The sequence below is a fragment of the Cephus cinctus genome, unplaced genomic scaffold, assembly GCF_000341935.2.
Source record: "Cephus cinctus unplaced genomic scaffold, Ccin1 Ccin1_scaffold0997, whole genome shotgun sequence".
In the NCBI taxonomy this organism is placed as follows: domain Eukaryota; kingdom Metazoa; phylum Arthropoda; class Insecta; order Hymenoptera; family Cephidae; genus Cephus; species Cephus cinctus.
In genome coordinates, this window is record NW_014333542.1 from 968,930 (window position 1) to 986,519 (window position 17,590).

The 17,590-nt window shown below is 42.5% G+C and overlaps 1 protein-coding gene across 7 annotated transcripts in view; it reads left to right on the forward strand.

Annotated features, from left to right (window-relative positions):
* LOC107271579 (phosphatase and actin regulator 2) overlaps positions 1 to 17,499 on the forward strand; it is a 113,676-nt gene extending 96,177 nt beyond the window's left edge. For 3 of the 7 annotated variants that reach the window (XM_025088812.1, XM_025088817.1, XM_025088816.1), the window contains 10 exons: positions 7,941 to 8,195; positions 9,349 to 9,645; positions 9,730 to 9,982; positions 10,711 to 10,743; positions 11,242 to 11,384; positions 12,027 to 12,183; positions 12,436 to 12,491; positions 12,667 to 12,770; positions 12,914 to 13,086; positions 13,178 to 17,499. In XM_025088812.1, the coding sequence (XP_024944580.1) occupies positions 7,941 to 8,195; positions 9,349 to 9,645; positions 9,730 to 9,982; positions 10,711 to 10,743; positions 11,242 to 11,384; positions 12,027 to 12,183; positions 12,436 to 12,491; positions 12,667 to 12,770; positions 12,914 to 13,086; positions 13,178 to 13,193 (1,487 nt within the window). In that variant the 3' untranslated portion in view covers positions 13,194 to 17,499. The remainder of the gene's footprint in view (positions 1 to 7,940; positions 8,196 to 9,348; positions 9,646 to 9,729; positions 9,983 to 10,710; positions 10,744 to 11,241; positions 11,385 to 12,026; positions 12,184 to 12,435; positions 12,492 to 12,666; positions 12,771 to 12,913; positions 13,087 to 13,177) is intronic. The other 4 variants (XM_025088814.1, XM_025088815.1, XM_025088813.1 and 1 more) reach the window with 4 other exon arrangements.
* Positions 17,500 to 17,590: the final 91 nt, after the last annotated feature.

Genomic DNA, 17,590 nt, shown 5'->3' on the forward strand with positions numbered 1-17,590 from the left:
TTTTTTTTTTTTTTTTTTTTTTTTTTTTTTTTTTTTTTTAATAGAATTTAGGAGGCTGGGGAATTAATGAAATTTTTCGAATACCTTGTGTGTAAGCTTTAGAGATGAGATTGTCTTGAGTGAAATATCCATCTGAGAAAATGCGAGAACATCCGAGAATCTTCGTTGCTTCGAATTGCTTCCGTTCGCGCGTAATTGCTATTTTCGTTTTGAGCGAAAGCATCGGGTTTTTTGTAATTTCGGTAAATAGAGGGAAAAAGAAAATTGGAGAAATTATTAAAACTATACGAAGGTAATGAATTTCAATTTGAACAAAGGGAGCAAGCAGTTTAAGAGTCGAAACATCTTTTTATTTGTAAAAGCGAATTACGAAATGTTACCGACCTCGCGAATAAGCAAGAACTTACGTGGGGTGATTCCCTCGGAGCGTCCCGACGCGGGTCAACGACACGACGCTCGGGTTCAAGTTCATCCCTCAAGTGGCCGTCACTCTGCACCCTTACAGCGTCTATTACGTCCTCCGCTCGAAAGCTCTTACTTATTCTTTCCGATTGGTCCTAACGGAAAATCCACTGGGCGTCGGTATCAAGCGATTAGCGAAAGCGCCCATGGACGTCGCGACGCTTTGAACTCGTTCCCAATATAAATGTCCCAATTTGCCCGTGTATCCAAATTCCAAAGATAACAAGAGACGGAGGCACGAAGACCAATGAAAGATTTACAGATTCCTATGACAAGAAAAACGAGCGAATGTTTCATCCATGCGTCATACGGCGTCGCGACGCTATAGCGTCGCGGGAGGTTCGTGCGAATTTATATCGCACGTTCCACTATTTCGATTCCACTCAACGAAAGTAGGAACCCAACCCCTTCTACTCTTTCCGCTTAAAAAATACTGCGATAAATATTACCCATCGGCCACGTGGTTTACTAATTTATTTATAAAAAATAGACAATCTAAAATTTTCAACGTTCCACGAATATTTTACTCGATTTTGTCTCTGCACGCGATTATCATTTTTCAATGTCATATGTATATCTATATCTACTCCCCATACTTATTTGCCTCACTCTAAAGTGCTCAGCCATTTTTGAAAACAATGTGACAATTCCTTGAATACTACTGCGCCCATAGCTACAACTGAGACAATGCGCTGTGCCTCGCGATTAAAGCCTGAATATTCAACAGGCCGATTACACTGTCATTTAAGCAAGTATTTATAATTCACGTGACATATGGGAATATGTGAGAGAGAGAAAAAAAAAATAAATTCTGGATTATTAGATCTCTCTATGAATCATGATTAATAAATTGAGCTTTATGAAATATTTAAATATTACTCTTTACTCGCTATGATTTAAAATACGCAAGCCAATCTGATATGTAAATTAATTATCATTTTGATCAAACAACATTTGCCAACCCCTACGTATTCGGAATTGAATAAAGTTATCCAATGATTATTGGCCAGTCGCCACGTTGATCGATGGATCGGGGAAGTGCTGGTATTTAAAATTTTCGAATCTCCTATTATGGTTACGTGCACGATAGAGATAGGTACTTTATTTGAATTCCTTTTTATCAGGCACTGACCACTCTCCAACCCTTTATTTACCCGGGCTTCAATTTTCTCTCAATTTACGTAATTTCATTTCCGAGTATCGATTCCATTCGGTCACGTTCTCGTGCATCTCGTTTCGTCCCCTTTCTCCACCACCCCTTATTCCAAGACAGCATTAGCTCTTTTCTGCACGTCGCAGCTGCAGCTGCTGTGTCCCACCTTCCACCCACGTTTCCAGTAAAAGCTTTAACTATCCCCGGAACTAGAATGAAAGACGCTTTCCTGTGGAATTCGAAAATTGTTCTACCCTCCTTGCCAATAGACGCCAACCCCTTGTACTATTTAAGGCTGCTCCTGAGATAAGGTCGCGGACGTCCTTTAGCAATCCCGAATGGGGGAGGATTTTATCGGCCTTCCAGAGCCCCGAGCTTATTTTTCATCCCTTAAAAAGGAATCGGTCGAGGTCCCTTATCTTCCCAGTTAAATAGGGGTCGGATCCTTGACAATTAATTTGGCCTATGCCTTTTCTACAGATGCTTCCAAAAGACGAAAAAAAAAAATTTTCGTTACAAAATACGAAGGACCCATTTTTATTTTTCCGATTTCTACAAAGGGCGTAAGCGAGGGTGGTTTCGAGCACGACGAAGCGACGCCAAACGAGAAGCTCGAATTTTCGTAAAATTATGAACTCCCTGGATTCCAATTGATAATGTTATCGACGCTGCAATGTAATGAGAAATCGTTGATTAGCCGACGGGCACTCGGTGACAATTAAATTATTGGTGAATCTCCCGTTACCGGATACTACCCTCTGTATCGGTATATTCGAGTCGCTATTAAATTTAACAGTCTTTTGCTACCGCCCAAAACAACCCTTATCACCGAAACCCTCGAACGACTTCCCGTAACAGCGGGTAAGACAGAGGGCTAATTATTCGAAGCTCCCGATTGGTAAAACTTGACAAGGGTAGTAAAGGCCGCAGCGTGGAAACTCTCGGATCGAATCCCCGACCCTGTGCAAACAGGAACTTCACCTTTGCTTTATAGAAATCGAAGTTCGACCTTTTGACTTCACCGAATTTTTCACCCTTTACGTTGGAGTTCGACTCCCCTTCGCCTCGCGCCAATACCCGAAAATAAAATTGGTTTAGCCCAAGGGTGCACCCTTAACTCGGTCTCTGGAAGAGGATCCTTAATTCGTTAATCGTACCCGAGCAAAACCCTTGACTTATCTAAATTACAAAAGACAGCGGCGAAAGAGGTTAAAAAGAATCTTCTCCATTTTTATAAGGGATGAAAAGTCAACTCGCCGACTATAGACCTTTATACGTATTGTGGGGTCCCTTCTTTTATATTCTCATTATTTCCCGTCAGACGAAGAACGGAATCGCGACCTTCGTGCCTCTGTCGCTGTATAAGGGTGGTTTCGCATAAGGGTTGACGATAGCACCGTACCCACTAACAAAGGACAGGTAACTCCGAGTTGAACGGAAATTGTGCTGGGAGTAATGTAATGGCGTGACAGAAGGATACGGTTATTCATAATCAATGGAAAAGCTACCCTTGCTTCAACCCTCTCGGGCTGGCTGGCCGAGGTGAGAATAAGGGTTGTAACGAAACGAGGGGAAAAAATGTATGATTATTTAAACCAGCCCAGAGGGAGAACGAAGAGGAAAAAAGTATAAAGTCGAAGCGGATTAAAATGCCGATTCGGAGGCACGAGAATCCCTCACGCACCCCTGATTCACTTGCTACCCTTAGCATGATTTTCAAAAATCGTCTGATACTTTTTCCAACTAGTAACGGGAAATCAGCTTTTGAAAATAGTACGACGGATCATGAGTTCGGTTCTCTCCTCTCTGTGTGTTCATTTACTACCCTTAGACACAACAACCCTTAACTGAAAATCGATCCGCCCACACCAGAGGCTCCGTGCTACCAGTGTAGCCAATTACGAGTCTCTGACCTCCCTGACCCCGCCGCGTCACTGTTCAAAGACCGCAACCTCGCACCCTTAACGTCATTGCCATCCCCATTTTCACCCCCATTTTCACCCCCATTTTCATCCCCGGGTAGTCCCATCATCTGACAGTGAACAAAACCCAAGTTTAGCAAGTAGGGGCTTGCGTCAAGACGCCGTGATAATGACTGAAACTACAGGAGACTGAGGGCCCCCGAGCAACTTGCTCGGAATGCTGTCGTCGCGACGCCCAGCGCCGCGGGCGTCCCTCCTGTCTCGTACCTTGCTTATCCAGCGTTCTCGCTACTTCGTCTCGAGCAATATTTGACCAACTCAATTTTCTACGCCACCATTCTCACCGACGTCAATTCTTCTTTCTCTTTGTTTCCCTTAAAACCATGTATTTCCCTTAGGCGACTTGGACGAGCCGGTATGCCGTATTTTACACGTACCGGTATGATGGTATTTTTTGAATATCGGAATTATACCAAAATTTAATTGAACATCCGGGAGAAGAAAATTTTTGAAAATATAGTTTCTGCTACGTTTTTACGGAAAAGAAATTCAATAACAGGCACAGGTGGAATTAATAATCAAAAGAGACATCGTGCATTTGAATAGCCAGTGGGAGGCTGGTAGATGCAACTTTTAAATACGTTTGCAACTGCAACTGCAAGGGGGTCGTAATCGAAGTGCAGTTGCATTGTGCATCCGACTGAAAGTACTCTCCAAAACTGGAACCCCTTTGGCTGTCAGTAAACAATACTCGTTCCTGGACCTACCCCTATATCCCAGCATCCATTTCTCCTTTGGACCTCTATTGCATGCCTTGCATCAGCGATATTTGCATTCGCAAAACGGGCTTCGAGCCCTCTCTCCTTTTCCCTCTTTCTCTCTTTCTCTGTTTCTCTCTTTCTCTCTCGCTCGAGGGGGTCCAATTGTTCATCTGGGAAAACAGAAAAACCTTAATGCTCATCCACTCGTTCTCGAGGAGTCGCACTCAGCTGCCATTATTCTTTTCAATGATATTTATGCTTCTCCATCTTCCGGTCGTTCGCCATTTTCGTTTACATTTTTTTCAAAAAAATCATACCCCTCGAAAATTCCCGCGTAAAGCAACAATGGGCAAAGTATCCTCTCGTATCGTTAAAATGCTAAAATAACACAGCGGAATATAATACTGCACAAGAGATGAAACGGTGAATTTGTATTATCGAGGTAAAACACAAATGCATCATTTTATATACCTTTAAAGGAATTCCACGAGTACGAAAAAAAAAATCTTTACCTCACTGTTGCCAAATATCCGGGCCAAAGCCGCAATGCGCATCTAACGTATCTCAAAGGCGAAATTCCGTCGCTGCCATAAAACGCGAAGCGGTTCGGCCGAATTCCAGGAGGCTGCGAAAAGGTGCCGCAAGTAGAGGACGGAAAGTGGCACATCTCGTAATTCATGAAATAAGTCCAAGGAGTCAGATGTTGCGTTAAAGGGTATTGTCACGAGTGACGTCACGTAGGCTGGCCAAACTGGGACTATAAATAACAAGGCGCCACGTGCTTCGTTGCGCTTTTCGTGCTTTCGAGGATTCCTTGAAATTTCACAAAAGCTCCGCGATCCCACGTTATCCCCGTGAAATAAATTTATTTCTCCGTCTCAAATTATTTCCTCCTAAAATGTCTGCCCGAGAATCTGCAATTTTTTTTCTCTTTCCCCCAAACGTCCATTCGACCGGAAGCTCTTTATCAGTCCCAATTACTCGATCACCCTATCGATCAATTTCGTACCTGTTTTCAATCGTAAACTCGTCGACGCTTTCGTCGACGTAATTCCCAAAGCGCGTAACGTGACGTAAGTTACGAATCGCCTCGCATCTTCCTCCACCAGTCCGAATCCTCGTAACGAGCTGCTAACCCATCAAGGGCAGCCCATTCTATTCATAGACAAACTAACCTCAAATTCTATCGAGACTCCCGGCTGTTTGTACACGCAATGACTAATCCGGGAATTTTGGAAAATGTCGCCAATTTCATTCCTGCATACCCGCTGCACTCTCATCGCTACCTCGCGGATTGCCCGTGTTTCTTGGCACGCTCTTGACTCGCGTCGTTGCATCCCGCGCAGCATCCAGAGGTCGGCAATCTCAGAATTCTCAGAAGATTCAAGATCACGTATACACACGCAAACGTGTGTGTTACTTTACTGTCACCCCAGGGCATATATTTATATTTAAACCACATAATATTTTACCTTCACGGAATTCGTCATACCGCTTGATTCATTCTCAGGTGACAGAATTTCCAAAAGAAGATTACGTAAGAGAAATAATAAAAGAAAAAAAAAACATTCAGCCGTGAATCACCCCGTTGGTAGGATCTCTTGGGGTTTCAAGAAATTCACCCCCCCCCCCTGCCTTCATTCTTGATTAGATTTTTTTTTTTTTTTTCTAACCTTTAAGGATTCGAGTCGAATCTTTCAGGACGAGACAAAAAGAATGAAATTTCGCGACGAGACGCTTTTTGCTCTTCTGCCTATTGCTTCTTCTTCAGTTCGGACCTCCTCGTCTCCCAGAAAGAGAAGCATCCTCCCTCTATCTCTTTTTCTCTCCCACATAACGCCATTGCGTGTTCGCGTGCTTGCGCGTATGGTGTAACAGCCTTTTTCATCAAAGCTCTTCGCAAGCTTCTTATTTTAGACGACGCTCAGCTTCGGACTTTCTGGCAGTCGAGCGTCGGCGACGCTATCGAACGACAGCAGCGGCGAAGACGTCGCGACGCGCACTTATTTATTTATCGATACGAAAATGGGTCTCATCGTTTATCTGAAGTGGCGAGGCAAGTTTAGTGACGCGCAGTGATCCGCCTTTATTTTCCCCCATGGAGATATTATTTATTTTATTTTTTTTTTTTTTTTTTTTTTTTTTTTTTTTTTTTTTTTTTTTTTTTTTTTTTTATTTCGACCTTTCGTCTTTCTCAACCCTTCCGATTGCCATTATCGACCTTTTCTTTCGTCTCGTATCCTAATTTTTCTACATTCAGTTGAAATCAACATAAAAGTGGCTACTTTGTAAATTTTCATAAAAATTGGCCACTTTCTCAGGGAACAATGAAAAATTCATCCTTTGGAAAATATTTTTTTAACTCGATCAACCACATTTCGTCGTTATGTCGAAATTAATTGATACTCGATCGAGCCTTATGTTATTTTTTCTTTGTAGACTTTATAATCCCTCTCCGCCACTTTTCTTTATTTCCTTAGTATATTTTGCCATTTACCAACATCTTCGTTCCTGACTACAAACTCCAGAAGCACTTTCGTCCCCTATTATTATTTCCCTATTATCGTGTCTCTTCGGTGTAAAGATCTACCAGGTCGCTTTAAAGAGAACCTTTTTTTTTCCATTTCTCTAAATCGATCCGAAGTTTGTGACGTTAGTCAAAATCAATTTCCGCTTTCGCGAGCCGCGCGTAGGTCCGAAGCTCCGAGTGGACGTGATCGAATCCTTTTCGAGAATTTTTCAAAGTGCTCCCAACCTCAGAAGCCAAAAAGTCACGCAGCGGCGCGTCACGATTGGTGGAACTTCATTGGAGCTCGTCCAAATTACGAGGATTCGTCATGCCAGGAATTCAAGGATTTGTCCAACTTCACGGTTGCCCAGTACCAGGATTCAGGATTTTATCCAAAGGATCAATTCAGATCCAGCAGTTGCCCATCTTCTCCATAGTCAAATTCAGCTCTGCGTCTCCAGCCTGAATCTTACAATTAGTCTTCTCGAGCATCGGGTCCCAGGGGTGCGTCATCGCCTGGGCTGCGGCGTCTAGACGAGACGTAGAATTCAGTTGCGCACTTGATCGTCTTCCAACTTTTTCTTAATTAATGTTCCGCGCGTCAACTGCTGCTACGAGAAGCCAATGAACTGTCTCTTAATTAACCAAAGTTCGTTAAACGACCTTGATTAACGTAATTCATCGCGTACCCCCTCAAACATATCCGGTGGGAAAAAAAAATAAATAAAGAATAAACCATTTTGAATGAAAGCCACGTTCACACCACTGCAATAAACATTTACTCCGGCATACGTAAAAGTATAGTACTATACGCGTATGCTAATACCATCCTAACCCTAAAAATAGATTTTCATTGAACCGATCTCTTGCTCTCTCTCACTCGAGAACAAGAGAGAGAGATGCCAGTCTCATAGTCGGATGTTAAGGCGAGATAATATCGTGAGGAAACGTAGAATTTATAATAAAACAAAAGCCCAGACTAAAAAGTGATGCAAGCTCTGGCTTTCTGTGCTTTTTAGCCGATTGCTCCTTCCCTCCATCCACTTGTTTGCGGGTTGCTCGGTTACTTCTTCGCAATATGTATAATTGAAGTTTCTATTTCGTTCTTATACCTGGTTTGCTTTCTCTTACAGAGCCGAAGAAGGAAAAGACTGAACAGAGTGCAAATGGCGCGGTATCGCCGAGCGGGGAACTTCCCAATCCGGGATCAGCTGTTCCTGGAGCTGTTCCCGTATCCAGCGCACCCACGTCGGGTGAGCAGCAGAAGCCAAACAGGCCGAGCACCCTCGGAGCTCCTGGAAAAATCACCAGGAGGTTACTCTGCTACCACAGTGAGCACTGTATGTCCCATCAGTCACCGCCGAGACAAAATCGACATCCCGGTGGCAGTGAGTACTGCCTCCAGAGAGCATTGCGCCTGCGCCATTGCAAATTGGCTTACGCGTATCACGGCATCGTGGCTTTGCACAAATTATTTTTTTTTTTTTTTTTTTTTTTTTTTTTTTTTTTTTTTTGCTACCTCACTTTTTTTTGGCAACGTTGCCTTCCATGGAGCGGTAGATATTCAGTGTTCGATTAATAATTCCAACGAGGTTATCACAACGCGTGTTCTGTCGGAAACAGACGTGGGATGCACGAGAGGCCTTGGTCCGGGGTGGCGAAGGGCGGTAAATTCAAAAAGAGCCACGTTGTGATTACTTGATACGAAAGCCCGGAGGCTGTACGAAAGGGTTGGAAAATGAAAGATGGCTAATTAAAAATGCAATCTGTCTCGCATCCATAGGGGTTTTACTATGCGCTGCGGAATATCGTCTCGGCTACCGGAAGGAGCGGGAACATCCAGTGAGGTTCCCCCCATGTCCTCGGGACATTTTGGACCCTGTACCCTTTCAACTGAATCCTTGGATTCTATATTTTTCCCTTGAAAAATCCTTCCTGTTATCTCTGCACCCTGCCCTTGGGTGTCGCAAAGCCATATTTTTGTAATTTTTTTCCTTCACTGAAAATGGATGCCTTAGAAAAATATTTAAAATTCTTATCCAATTCATGCGGCGTATCTAAACTTTGTGTAACCTATCTCTTGCTACATCTATTTCATAATTAATTAAAGTATCCTCAAGGAGACTGTTGGTTTGGCATAACTTTGTAAACTCAATAACTACCAACTTTCACGTAGCTCCAAGTGAATTAGAGTTTGTAACCAGAAATACTTAGAATCCGGGTTTGCTGTTAGATACTGAAATTCAGGTGCTCAAGATAGTCATTTAAATTAACGAATTTATTACTTTTCCTGTAGAGAAATTCGAGTCGGCGTTTACATTGAAATCCTAATTGAAATCAATGAAGTCAATAGTGGAACTAGGTAGCGAAATGTTAATAGATGAATAGTTGATAGCAAATCAAATTTCAGTCTGTATCTCATTAACGAGCATGTAATCGATACGCCGATCTGTTTGCCTGTCGCTTGTTTGTTCGTTATCCTACGTGGGATAATTAACGTTAAATCGAATCCATTCTCTGATGAGGTTCCTTGCGTTTCAGTGCCCGAGGGTGGTCATCAGGGCACGACGACACCCTCGCAACAGCAGCAGCATCAGCAGCAGCAGCAGCAGCAACAACAACAACAACAGCAGTATTTACAATTGCCCATGCAAAACACACTAACGCTGTCGGAACTCCCAGAACCGCCGATTCCATTAAGTGAGATCGGCCCGATTCCGCCACCGCCTATGTTCAGTTCGCCAAGTCCTACTCTGCTGGCTAGACAGCAACAGCAAGGAACCGGAAGTGGAGTCCATAACGCAGTTCCTCTTGATTTATCAGACTACGATTACGAAGGTACCACTAATAAATCTGAAAAAAAAGAAATAACAACATTACGTGTAGATGGTCAGAGTTCATTAAACTTTTGGTAAATCACAGATCAGGAGGACATCGACGTGGACGAGGAAGAGGAGGACGATCGATACGTCTTCAGGGTGTCTCATCCTGATCCAGCAATCGATACGTCCAGGGTGGAAGAGATTCCAGCAAAGGAGCCAAAGTTCCATGCGATGCCGCTGAAGAGTGCCCTGAAGAAGAAGGGTCCGGGCAGTGGACCAGGGACGCCCCAGAATACACCAACCCAGGAAAACAGACCACTGACCCTGCGTCAGGAATTGCATGCCTCTTTCAAGTGAGTCTTCTTGCTGCTGAATTCCTCAGAATGGACCGATTAGCGAAAGCGTTCTCCAGATGATCCCATTCATCTTGCACTCATCTGATCTGACATCCTCAAGCACTTAAACCTCCCAGATGAGCTCTCTCTCCTCGCAGACCGGATTTAATACATACTCCAGAGACCGGAATGCTCGATACAGCCTGAGTGCCTGGATATAAATGAAATAAAAATCTAGAGCCCTTGTCCTAAATGCATCTACCATTCAGTCAGGTCAAAGGATTCCTCTTGCTGAACGCAATGACACCCTAACAGTTTCCGGCTGTGAGCTTGTAAATTTAAAGGTGCACTAGGTGCGCGTCGATGCTCGTCTCTCTAACTCTTTGTCACTGGCAGCACAAAGAATTCGAGTAGAACGTGCGAAAATGGTATTTGAGAGGAAGACTATTTGAAATTTGCAAATAAGAAAAGATCAAATGAAGTACCTTTCTCCCTCCGGAGAACGTTTGGCTAATTTATTATAAGGGAATGTCGTTCTGTGAGTCTTGTGAAATGCAGCTGTCGTGTCTTGTGCATTTATGTACACTGTTTTTTTGTAAAATCAAAGTTCATTGACTCACGAAATTTCATAGAGATGAGAACGACAGACCATTAGGAATTATGTGAGTAGGTGTCACTTCGCACATACGTCATGACATTGTCAATCACCAGTAAAGAGAGAAACGTATTTTTCTTATGCTTAACAGAAGGCCGCCATTGAGGCCTAGGATTAAAATATGGTAATTGGGAAAAACTAATTAATTAAGCATGCCCGTGCCAAGTTTGTCTAACGGGTTGATCGCGGGAACCAAACTGTTCTAAATCTTCGAATTCGTAGCATGAAGTGTATTTGCAAAAAGACAAAAAAAAAAGACAAAAAAGACAAAAAGAACCAACTAGTCTACCTCTCTGTTTCTCTGTCTTGTCAATCAATCTGTCAATGTAAGTAAATTTTAAGCACGAGAAAATAACAGGGATTCTCATACTCGCCTAAAACTCATTTCTTCCCATTATCTCAATGCTCATCCGCAGAATCTCGTTATCTCATTGTCTCATTCACGAGTAGAGAAGAGAAGGGTGTATTGTCTCATCTGAATTTTCCATCTTTTTCGTGAATCGCGTATGGAAGCACATTTTTGATTCCTTTTGTCAAACGTAGAATAGAACATTGGTTCGCGTCAGTATCAACCAGCAGTGGCGCAGCATCCCATAATTCATATTCCCCATTAACATTACAGTAGTCGACCGGTAAGATTTGGATTGGCTCTGCCTTGCACTCTTGAGAACAAGGAGAATGCAAGGCCCTACGTCATACGGGAGGATTCCGATGGAGATCAGGGCGACGGGCAGGTCCTCTACAGGGATGACGACGACGAAGAGAGTGAGTAATGAATTATTAGAATGAAAATTATAGAAATCGAATACTAGCCCGATGACGTATTGTTTCACTGTTACCTTGAATGAATCCCCACCTAGTTTCAAGAAACTCGTTGCACAATACCGAAATCAACCTTCACGGACAACTAATTATATTCTGGGCGCGGATTCGCTGTTCCACGTATATATATATATATATGCGCGTCCAACTTTATATTAATATCCAAAGATAGCTGGCAAGCTTAGTGCGTTCCTGGCTGTTGTCTTACTCCTGTGTGCCACGTCGAACTTCCTGCTTCGATTCCGAAATTAAAAAATCGCCCTAGAATCAGTCCTCCCCGATTATGTGGTTTCCGGATTGGATAAAAGACCATAAGTGGTTGTGCTTCGTGTTGCACGTGGTTTTGACTTAAAAATATTGTATCGAATGACCTGTGTGTTTGTTGGTTAAATAAAATGCTGTCAATATGGACGGCGTCGACTCTGTCGATTGTCCAAGCGACGACCGAGTCGACGAGAAGATTTACACTGTTGGAGCGCAGCCTCGTTTGGTCCTCCATTGTTGAAAGTAAAAAGAACCCTCGGAACGACCCAGAGATTCCTGCTGTATCGTTTCTTCGACTGATTCGGTATTTCTTGTTTGCAGATCGACTAGCTGCCAAGATAGCACGCAAGGAGTCGTTGTCTTTGAAACTGGCTTTGAGACCCGATAGGCAGGAGCTCATCAATAGGAACATTCTTCAACTTCAGTCCGACAATGAGAGGCAGGAAACCAAGGAAGCCATTGGTGCAAGGCTCATCAGGTGAGAGTGCATTGTAACAGCAGTTTCATGTATATTGACTCTAGAAGTTGGTCCAGGTATGGCAAATCTGGTCTGGATTAAGATTAATTCCACGATGCAAATTAGAAGATGCTTCAAGAGTGAATCACGTGTTGTTTTAATCAGGTGGAATTGCATACCACGTGGTTCACTTTGATGTCATAAATAGAGACCGGAAGTCTCGTGCGGTATACAGAAACGTGACAAGTCATACGAGTCTTCTTTATATTTTAGGCGGCTCAGTATGCGGCCGACTCAAGAAGAGCTTGAAGAGAGGAATATATTGAAAAGTAAGAGAATTTGATAGAACATATAATATCGTTAATAGAGTTTCTTTGCTCGTTTCGTAAAACGAATTCATAGAACGTAAGGAAACGCTAAGGAAGTAACGAGACCAAGGATACTTTTTGGGAATCCTTCTTCAAAGGCAAGATATTCCACTAAAGAGAGTGCTTCCCTTTCTAGAGCAAAGTCCAGCCGAGGAAAAGAAGCAGAAGGAAGAAAAGAAACGGTACCTCTTGCGAAAGCTCAGCTTTCGTCCAACCGTGGAGGAGCTCAAAGAAAAGAAGGCAAGTTGATCCAAACCCAGAAAATAAAAGAGAAATAAAAAATAGAAAAAGAACAAGTCTCCAAGAGGATTACCTCAGTGCAAAATCCTTTTATAAACTGTACACCTAACTATTTCTCTAATGCCTCTCTATCTCTACTTCAGATCATCAGGTTTAATGACTACATTGAGGTTACGCAAGCTCACGACTACGACAGGAGAACCGACAAACCCTGGACACGACTCACACCGAAGGACAAGGCCGCCATTCGCAAGGAACTGAACGAGTTCAAGAGCTCGGAGATGGCCGTTCACGAGGACAGCCGACACCTCACTAGGTATTTTTTTTTTTTTTGGAGGAATTTAATACAATTTAAAAAATTTCGTATAGGATTAAAATTAATAAGAAAAAACTTTCTTCTTTTTCAGGTTCCATAGGCCATGACAATTGCAATGTGCAGAGGTGTTAGAGTGTGGTGCAGGTTTAGGTGCAGGTGCAGTGCGGTGGTCGTACGCGGACCAGGTGAATCAGTATCGTTACATTACGTATGACCGATCGTGTACGATGATAACGACGCTCTTGGCGTTGGTGACGTCGACGTCAACGTTAGCAAAGGCGTCCACGGCGTCGACGATGATTGTGATAGGGTGGCCTGCCTAATCGGGATCGGCGGACCACTCACAGATTAAGGGCCAATCTTCTTGGTTGGATCCTTATGCACGTAAAACACCAGTTTGCCGTCGGATTAGCTCTCGCGTTTGTTACCCGGCACGTTATTACTTTTTATTTCTATTTCTATCTTTTACTCTTGTCCCCTTCGTCTTGTTTTTGCATTTTTACCGCTCGTTCTCTTGCTTCTAATAATTACTCTACAGGCTCACAGTGGACTCTTGACATCTCGTGACAGTTCCCCGGAGACCTATCAGTAGAAACCATTCTTGTGACCTCACATAACCGGGCCTATGTGTCGTTCCTTTACTGAAATCTATTCTTCCTTATTTTTCTCCTGGGGCAATTACCGACCGACATTCAGTCCTCGAGGACGATGTTGAAGAAGCTCCAGGTCGCCAGGTAACACTCGTTCACGGAGCAATCTCGAACTGCAAACGCTTACAATTATTATAAATAAATTTATACTATATAAATGCATTGTGCAATTATACTTTGTACACGAGTATATAGTACATACAAATAGCGGTTATTAATTATTGTTATAATTATGAATTATTATTGCGATTGCGATTATTTCTATTATTATTATTATTACAATTATTATTATTCGTATTATCGAAGTTCATCTCAATTTAATTATACCAGTCGCAGTCACGTCGATCGAGCTCATTTTAATTAACCTGACGAATATTACGTTTTTGTACGTTGAGCGTTTTAATAAATTACGAAATTCAGAAACGACGCTCGATCGCTCGACAATCCGGGTCGCCATTGCTGCTGTTGAAAACAAAAAGGAAAAGAGGAAATCAAATTCGCGAACGAACGAACGAACAAACAAACAAAAGGAACGGGAGGCGAGATTAAAGAGTATAGAGAGAAGCAAGGAGGGGACAGGAGCCAGGATGACAAAGATACTCAAAAAAAGACAACCACACACTCAATTTGAAAAGACATTTGTTTCAAACGAACTAAAGGAAAGTCCATTCCCGAGGTAGATACGTAATTTCTTTTTTGTGGGCTTGAAACCAAAAACAAATTACTCACCCGTGCGCCTCGAGACCGAGAAAATGACGAGAGGAACGAGTGCCGGTCCGATTCTCAATTTGGCTTCTCCCCTCCTCCCCCCCCCCAAATTTCCATCCCCATCAATCTCAATCTAGTTGCGCCCGTCTTTTATATAGAATCCATCGTAGCCCGTCCCTTGGGGTGAAAGTACTTTCTCTCCACTGAAGATGTCCGCTATCGTGTAAACGAAAGTCTCGTAGGTAAAAACTTTCTCGTCTCACCAACCCTTCGCCACAGTTCGATATTAATCTTTCCCCAGTGCGCAGCTTAGAGAGTTCTCGGTAAGCCCGCAGTGCCGAGATTCACGAAGAATAGTGTATACTTTAACGACGACGAGAAATAACGAATGAATAATTTAATGTAATTAAGGGTTAGTCGGGTGAGACAGAAAGAGTGAGAGAGAGAGAGAAAGGATAGAAAATAGAGCACGAAATAAACTTAGGGAGACGTACCGTTGTTACGATTTAATATTAATATTGTTCGACTAGCGTCGTGCGCATGCGCGTCCGACTCTCTTCGCGCAGATAAACACCCTTCAGCTTAAAACTTTCACCCCCCAGGATGCAACCGAACCTCGGGCTACCGTATAGTCGAGGGGTTTGATTGACGTACGTTCACTCGTAGTGAGCTCCTTCGAGCCTATGAACCAAGTCGAAACCACCCTATGTGGATGATCCACCGTTTTGACGAATGGTTAAGGGCGGTTCTCATCGCGCGATCATGGAGGCTAAGTCTACTGGCGCATTGACGAACGCGAATAACACTGTGAAACATATTAATAAATCTTCTGTATATATCGCATAGATTACGAAAGGATAACAAGAGTATGGGAAATAATTAAAGAAAATAAATAAATAAAAAAGAAACAGAACACACGCCACGCTACACGTTAACGCGAGTAGATACTTATTGCGGTAACAATTATAAATACTAATTTTAGGTATGAACGCCCTAATGCAAATAATACACTATTATAAATATATAAATACATATATATATATATATTATTATATTGCCGCGTAAAACAAGTATGTGCATTTTTCCAAGCACAGAAAAAGTTGGTATTTTGTGTACAAACAAAGAAAATTGTTGAACATTTCGACTGTATTTCGGGATACGGGAAAAATTAGGGACAGAAGAGCACGACGCGAATTCTCAACGATTCTCGGCAACCGACGTTGCGTCTCTGTATGTGATCTTTTTTTTCTATTCTTGCGTCCTTTCACTGTCTTAACATTTTAGGGTCGTTTAATCAAAAGCGAAATAATCCCATCGATCTTGGCACTGTGTAATTTTCTTGTTTCTTTTTTTTTTTTTTTTCTTATCACAACCTAAAAAGTAGTCCAGTCACAGTTGTGACCGACGACTTCTTCGACAGTTTGACCGACATCCGGTAGACGCGCTCACGTTCCACCGGAAATCAGTGCCAGGATCGACGTTGTTCGCATAATAGAAAGAATAAAAAGTCAAGAGAAGAATCGTAGAGGATCTTTAAAAGACTCGAAACCGTCGATGAAAACTAGGGAGGATCGTGGACGGACGAATCTACTTGTATAATATTAATTGAATTAATAAATTAACGAACTAAAAACCACGAAGGGAGGTAGATCGATAAGGCGTTACGTAACGAAACACAGAAGAACGGGAAAAACATTGTAAATCCCCGAGGAACGATTTATTCGCGCAGACATAAAAAAAAAAGCAAAAAGAAAAAGAAAAGACGTATCCAGCAAGGAATCAGAGTACATTAAATAACAAGTAATCCTGTCTAACTAAGTGAATGTATCGCCATTGCGTGAAAGAAAGAAATAAACTGGAGATCGACGCCCAAGATAGACTTAGGGATTTTTACCAAATGACAGCGCCACGCGGGCTGACGATTATCCAATTGAAAAGTTATAAGATAAAATTGTACCCCGTCGTCTCGAAGAGGATAGGTCATTCGCTTCGAGATAAATAGAAAGCGCCCGGAAGTTGTACCAAAATGGTCCTGATTGAGACACGATGCCCAGAAACGGTTGCGAGCGACGGGGAAGAGTTGGTACATTATTTCTTTTTTTAAATTTTCCCCTTGTCGGAGAAAAAGAAAAAGCCCGACGAGACAGTTCCGCGGATGCTGGACCTGGTGAAAGGTGTCACTCGTCAAAGCACCGCTTGCTCCTTGAGCCAGAAAGACGTATTCCGATTCACCTTGCCATGACGAATGCCTCTGAGTCACGGCCAGAGGACTCCGTCGACGCTGCTGCGTGAATCACGAGAGATTCTACGTCGTGGCGACGGCGCGGCTCGAATTAGTAAATTGTCCGAGTTCAAATGGTCGTGGGAATTGGAAGACGAATTGAAAATGAGAAATAAAGGACACGCGTCACGAAGGCTATTTTGCTCCAGCTCACGACCTGGATAACCAGGACGTCCTGTCTCGTCGGTCTCTCTTTCGTTTACCTTGTAGTAGAGATGCGGCGGAAGATACGCAATTGTATTATATTTTGAAAACGAGGATTATGAAAAGCCTCTAATTCTAAGAGTAATAATGTATATAATTATTATTGTAAACTTGAAACGATTATTATCTGCTTCGAGGAGAAGCAGGCGACCCGCTTGAAATCAGAATGCGTCAGGTTAATTGAGGCATTCTGGATGGAACACGAGGAAGAGCCACTTCCGGTTCGGAAACGATAGGAATATAAAATAGAGAGAGAGAGAGAGAGAGAGAGAGAGAGAGAGAGAGAACAAGTGAGAATCGATGATAAATAGTCCTGAATGACTTTACAGCGGATCCGAATCGATGGAGACGAGTCAGTAGTTTTCCCTGTTCATATTTTCGGCGGGAAACGATCCACGTTTCAATTTTCGGAACCATTCTCTTTTGTTATTAGTTTATACGCACTACGATTATTGCAATTTATTGTATTATTAATGAAATACTGTAACAAACAAAATACTGTTAACTATTCTTAAAAAATTAAAACTTTTGTAAACTGAGAGACGGATGCCTCTTTGTGCGCTAGTTGAGGAAACTCAGAGTGTCTTTTGTGACTTTAAATGATCCACGTGCAAGAATACCTGAAACCTTGTCCTTTCTTTTTTTTTTTTTTTAATTTTAT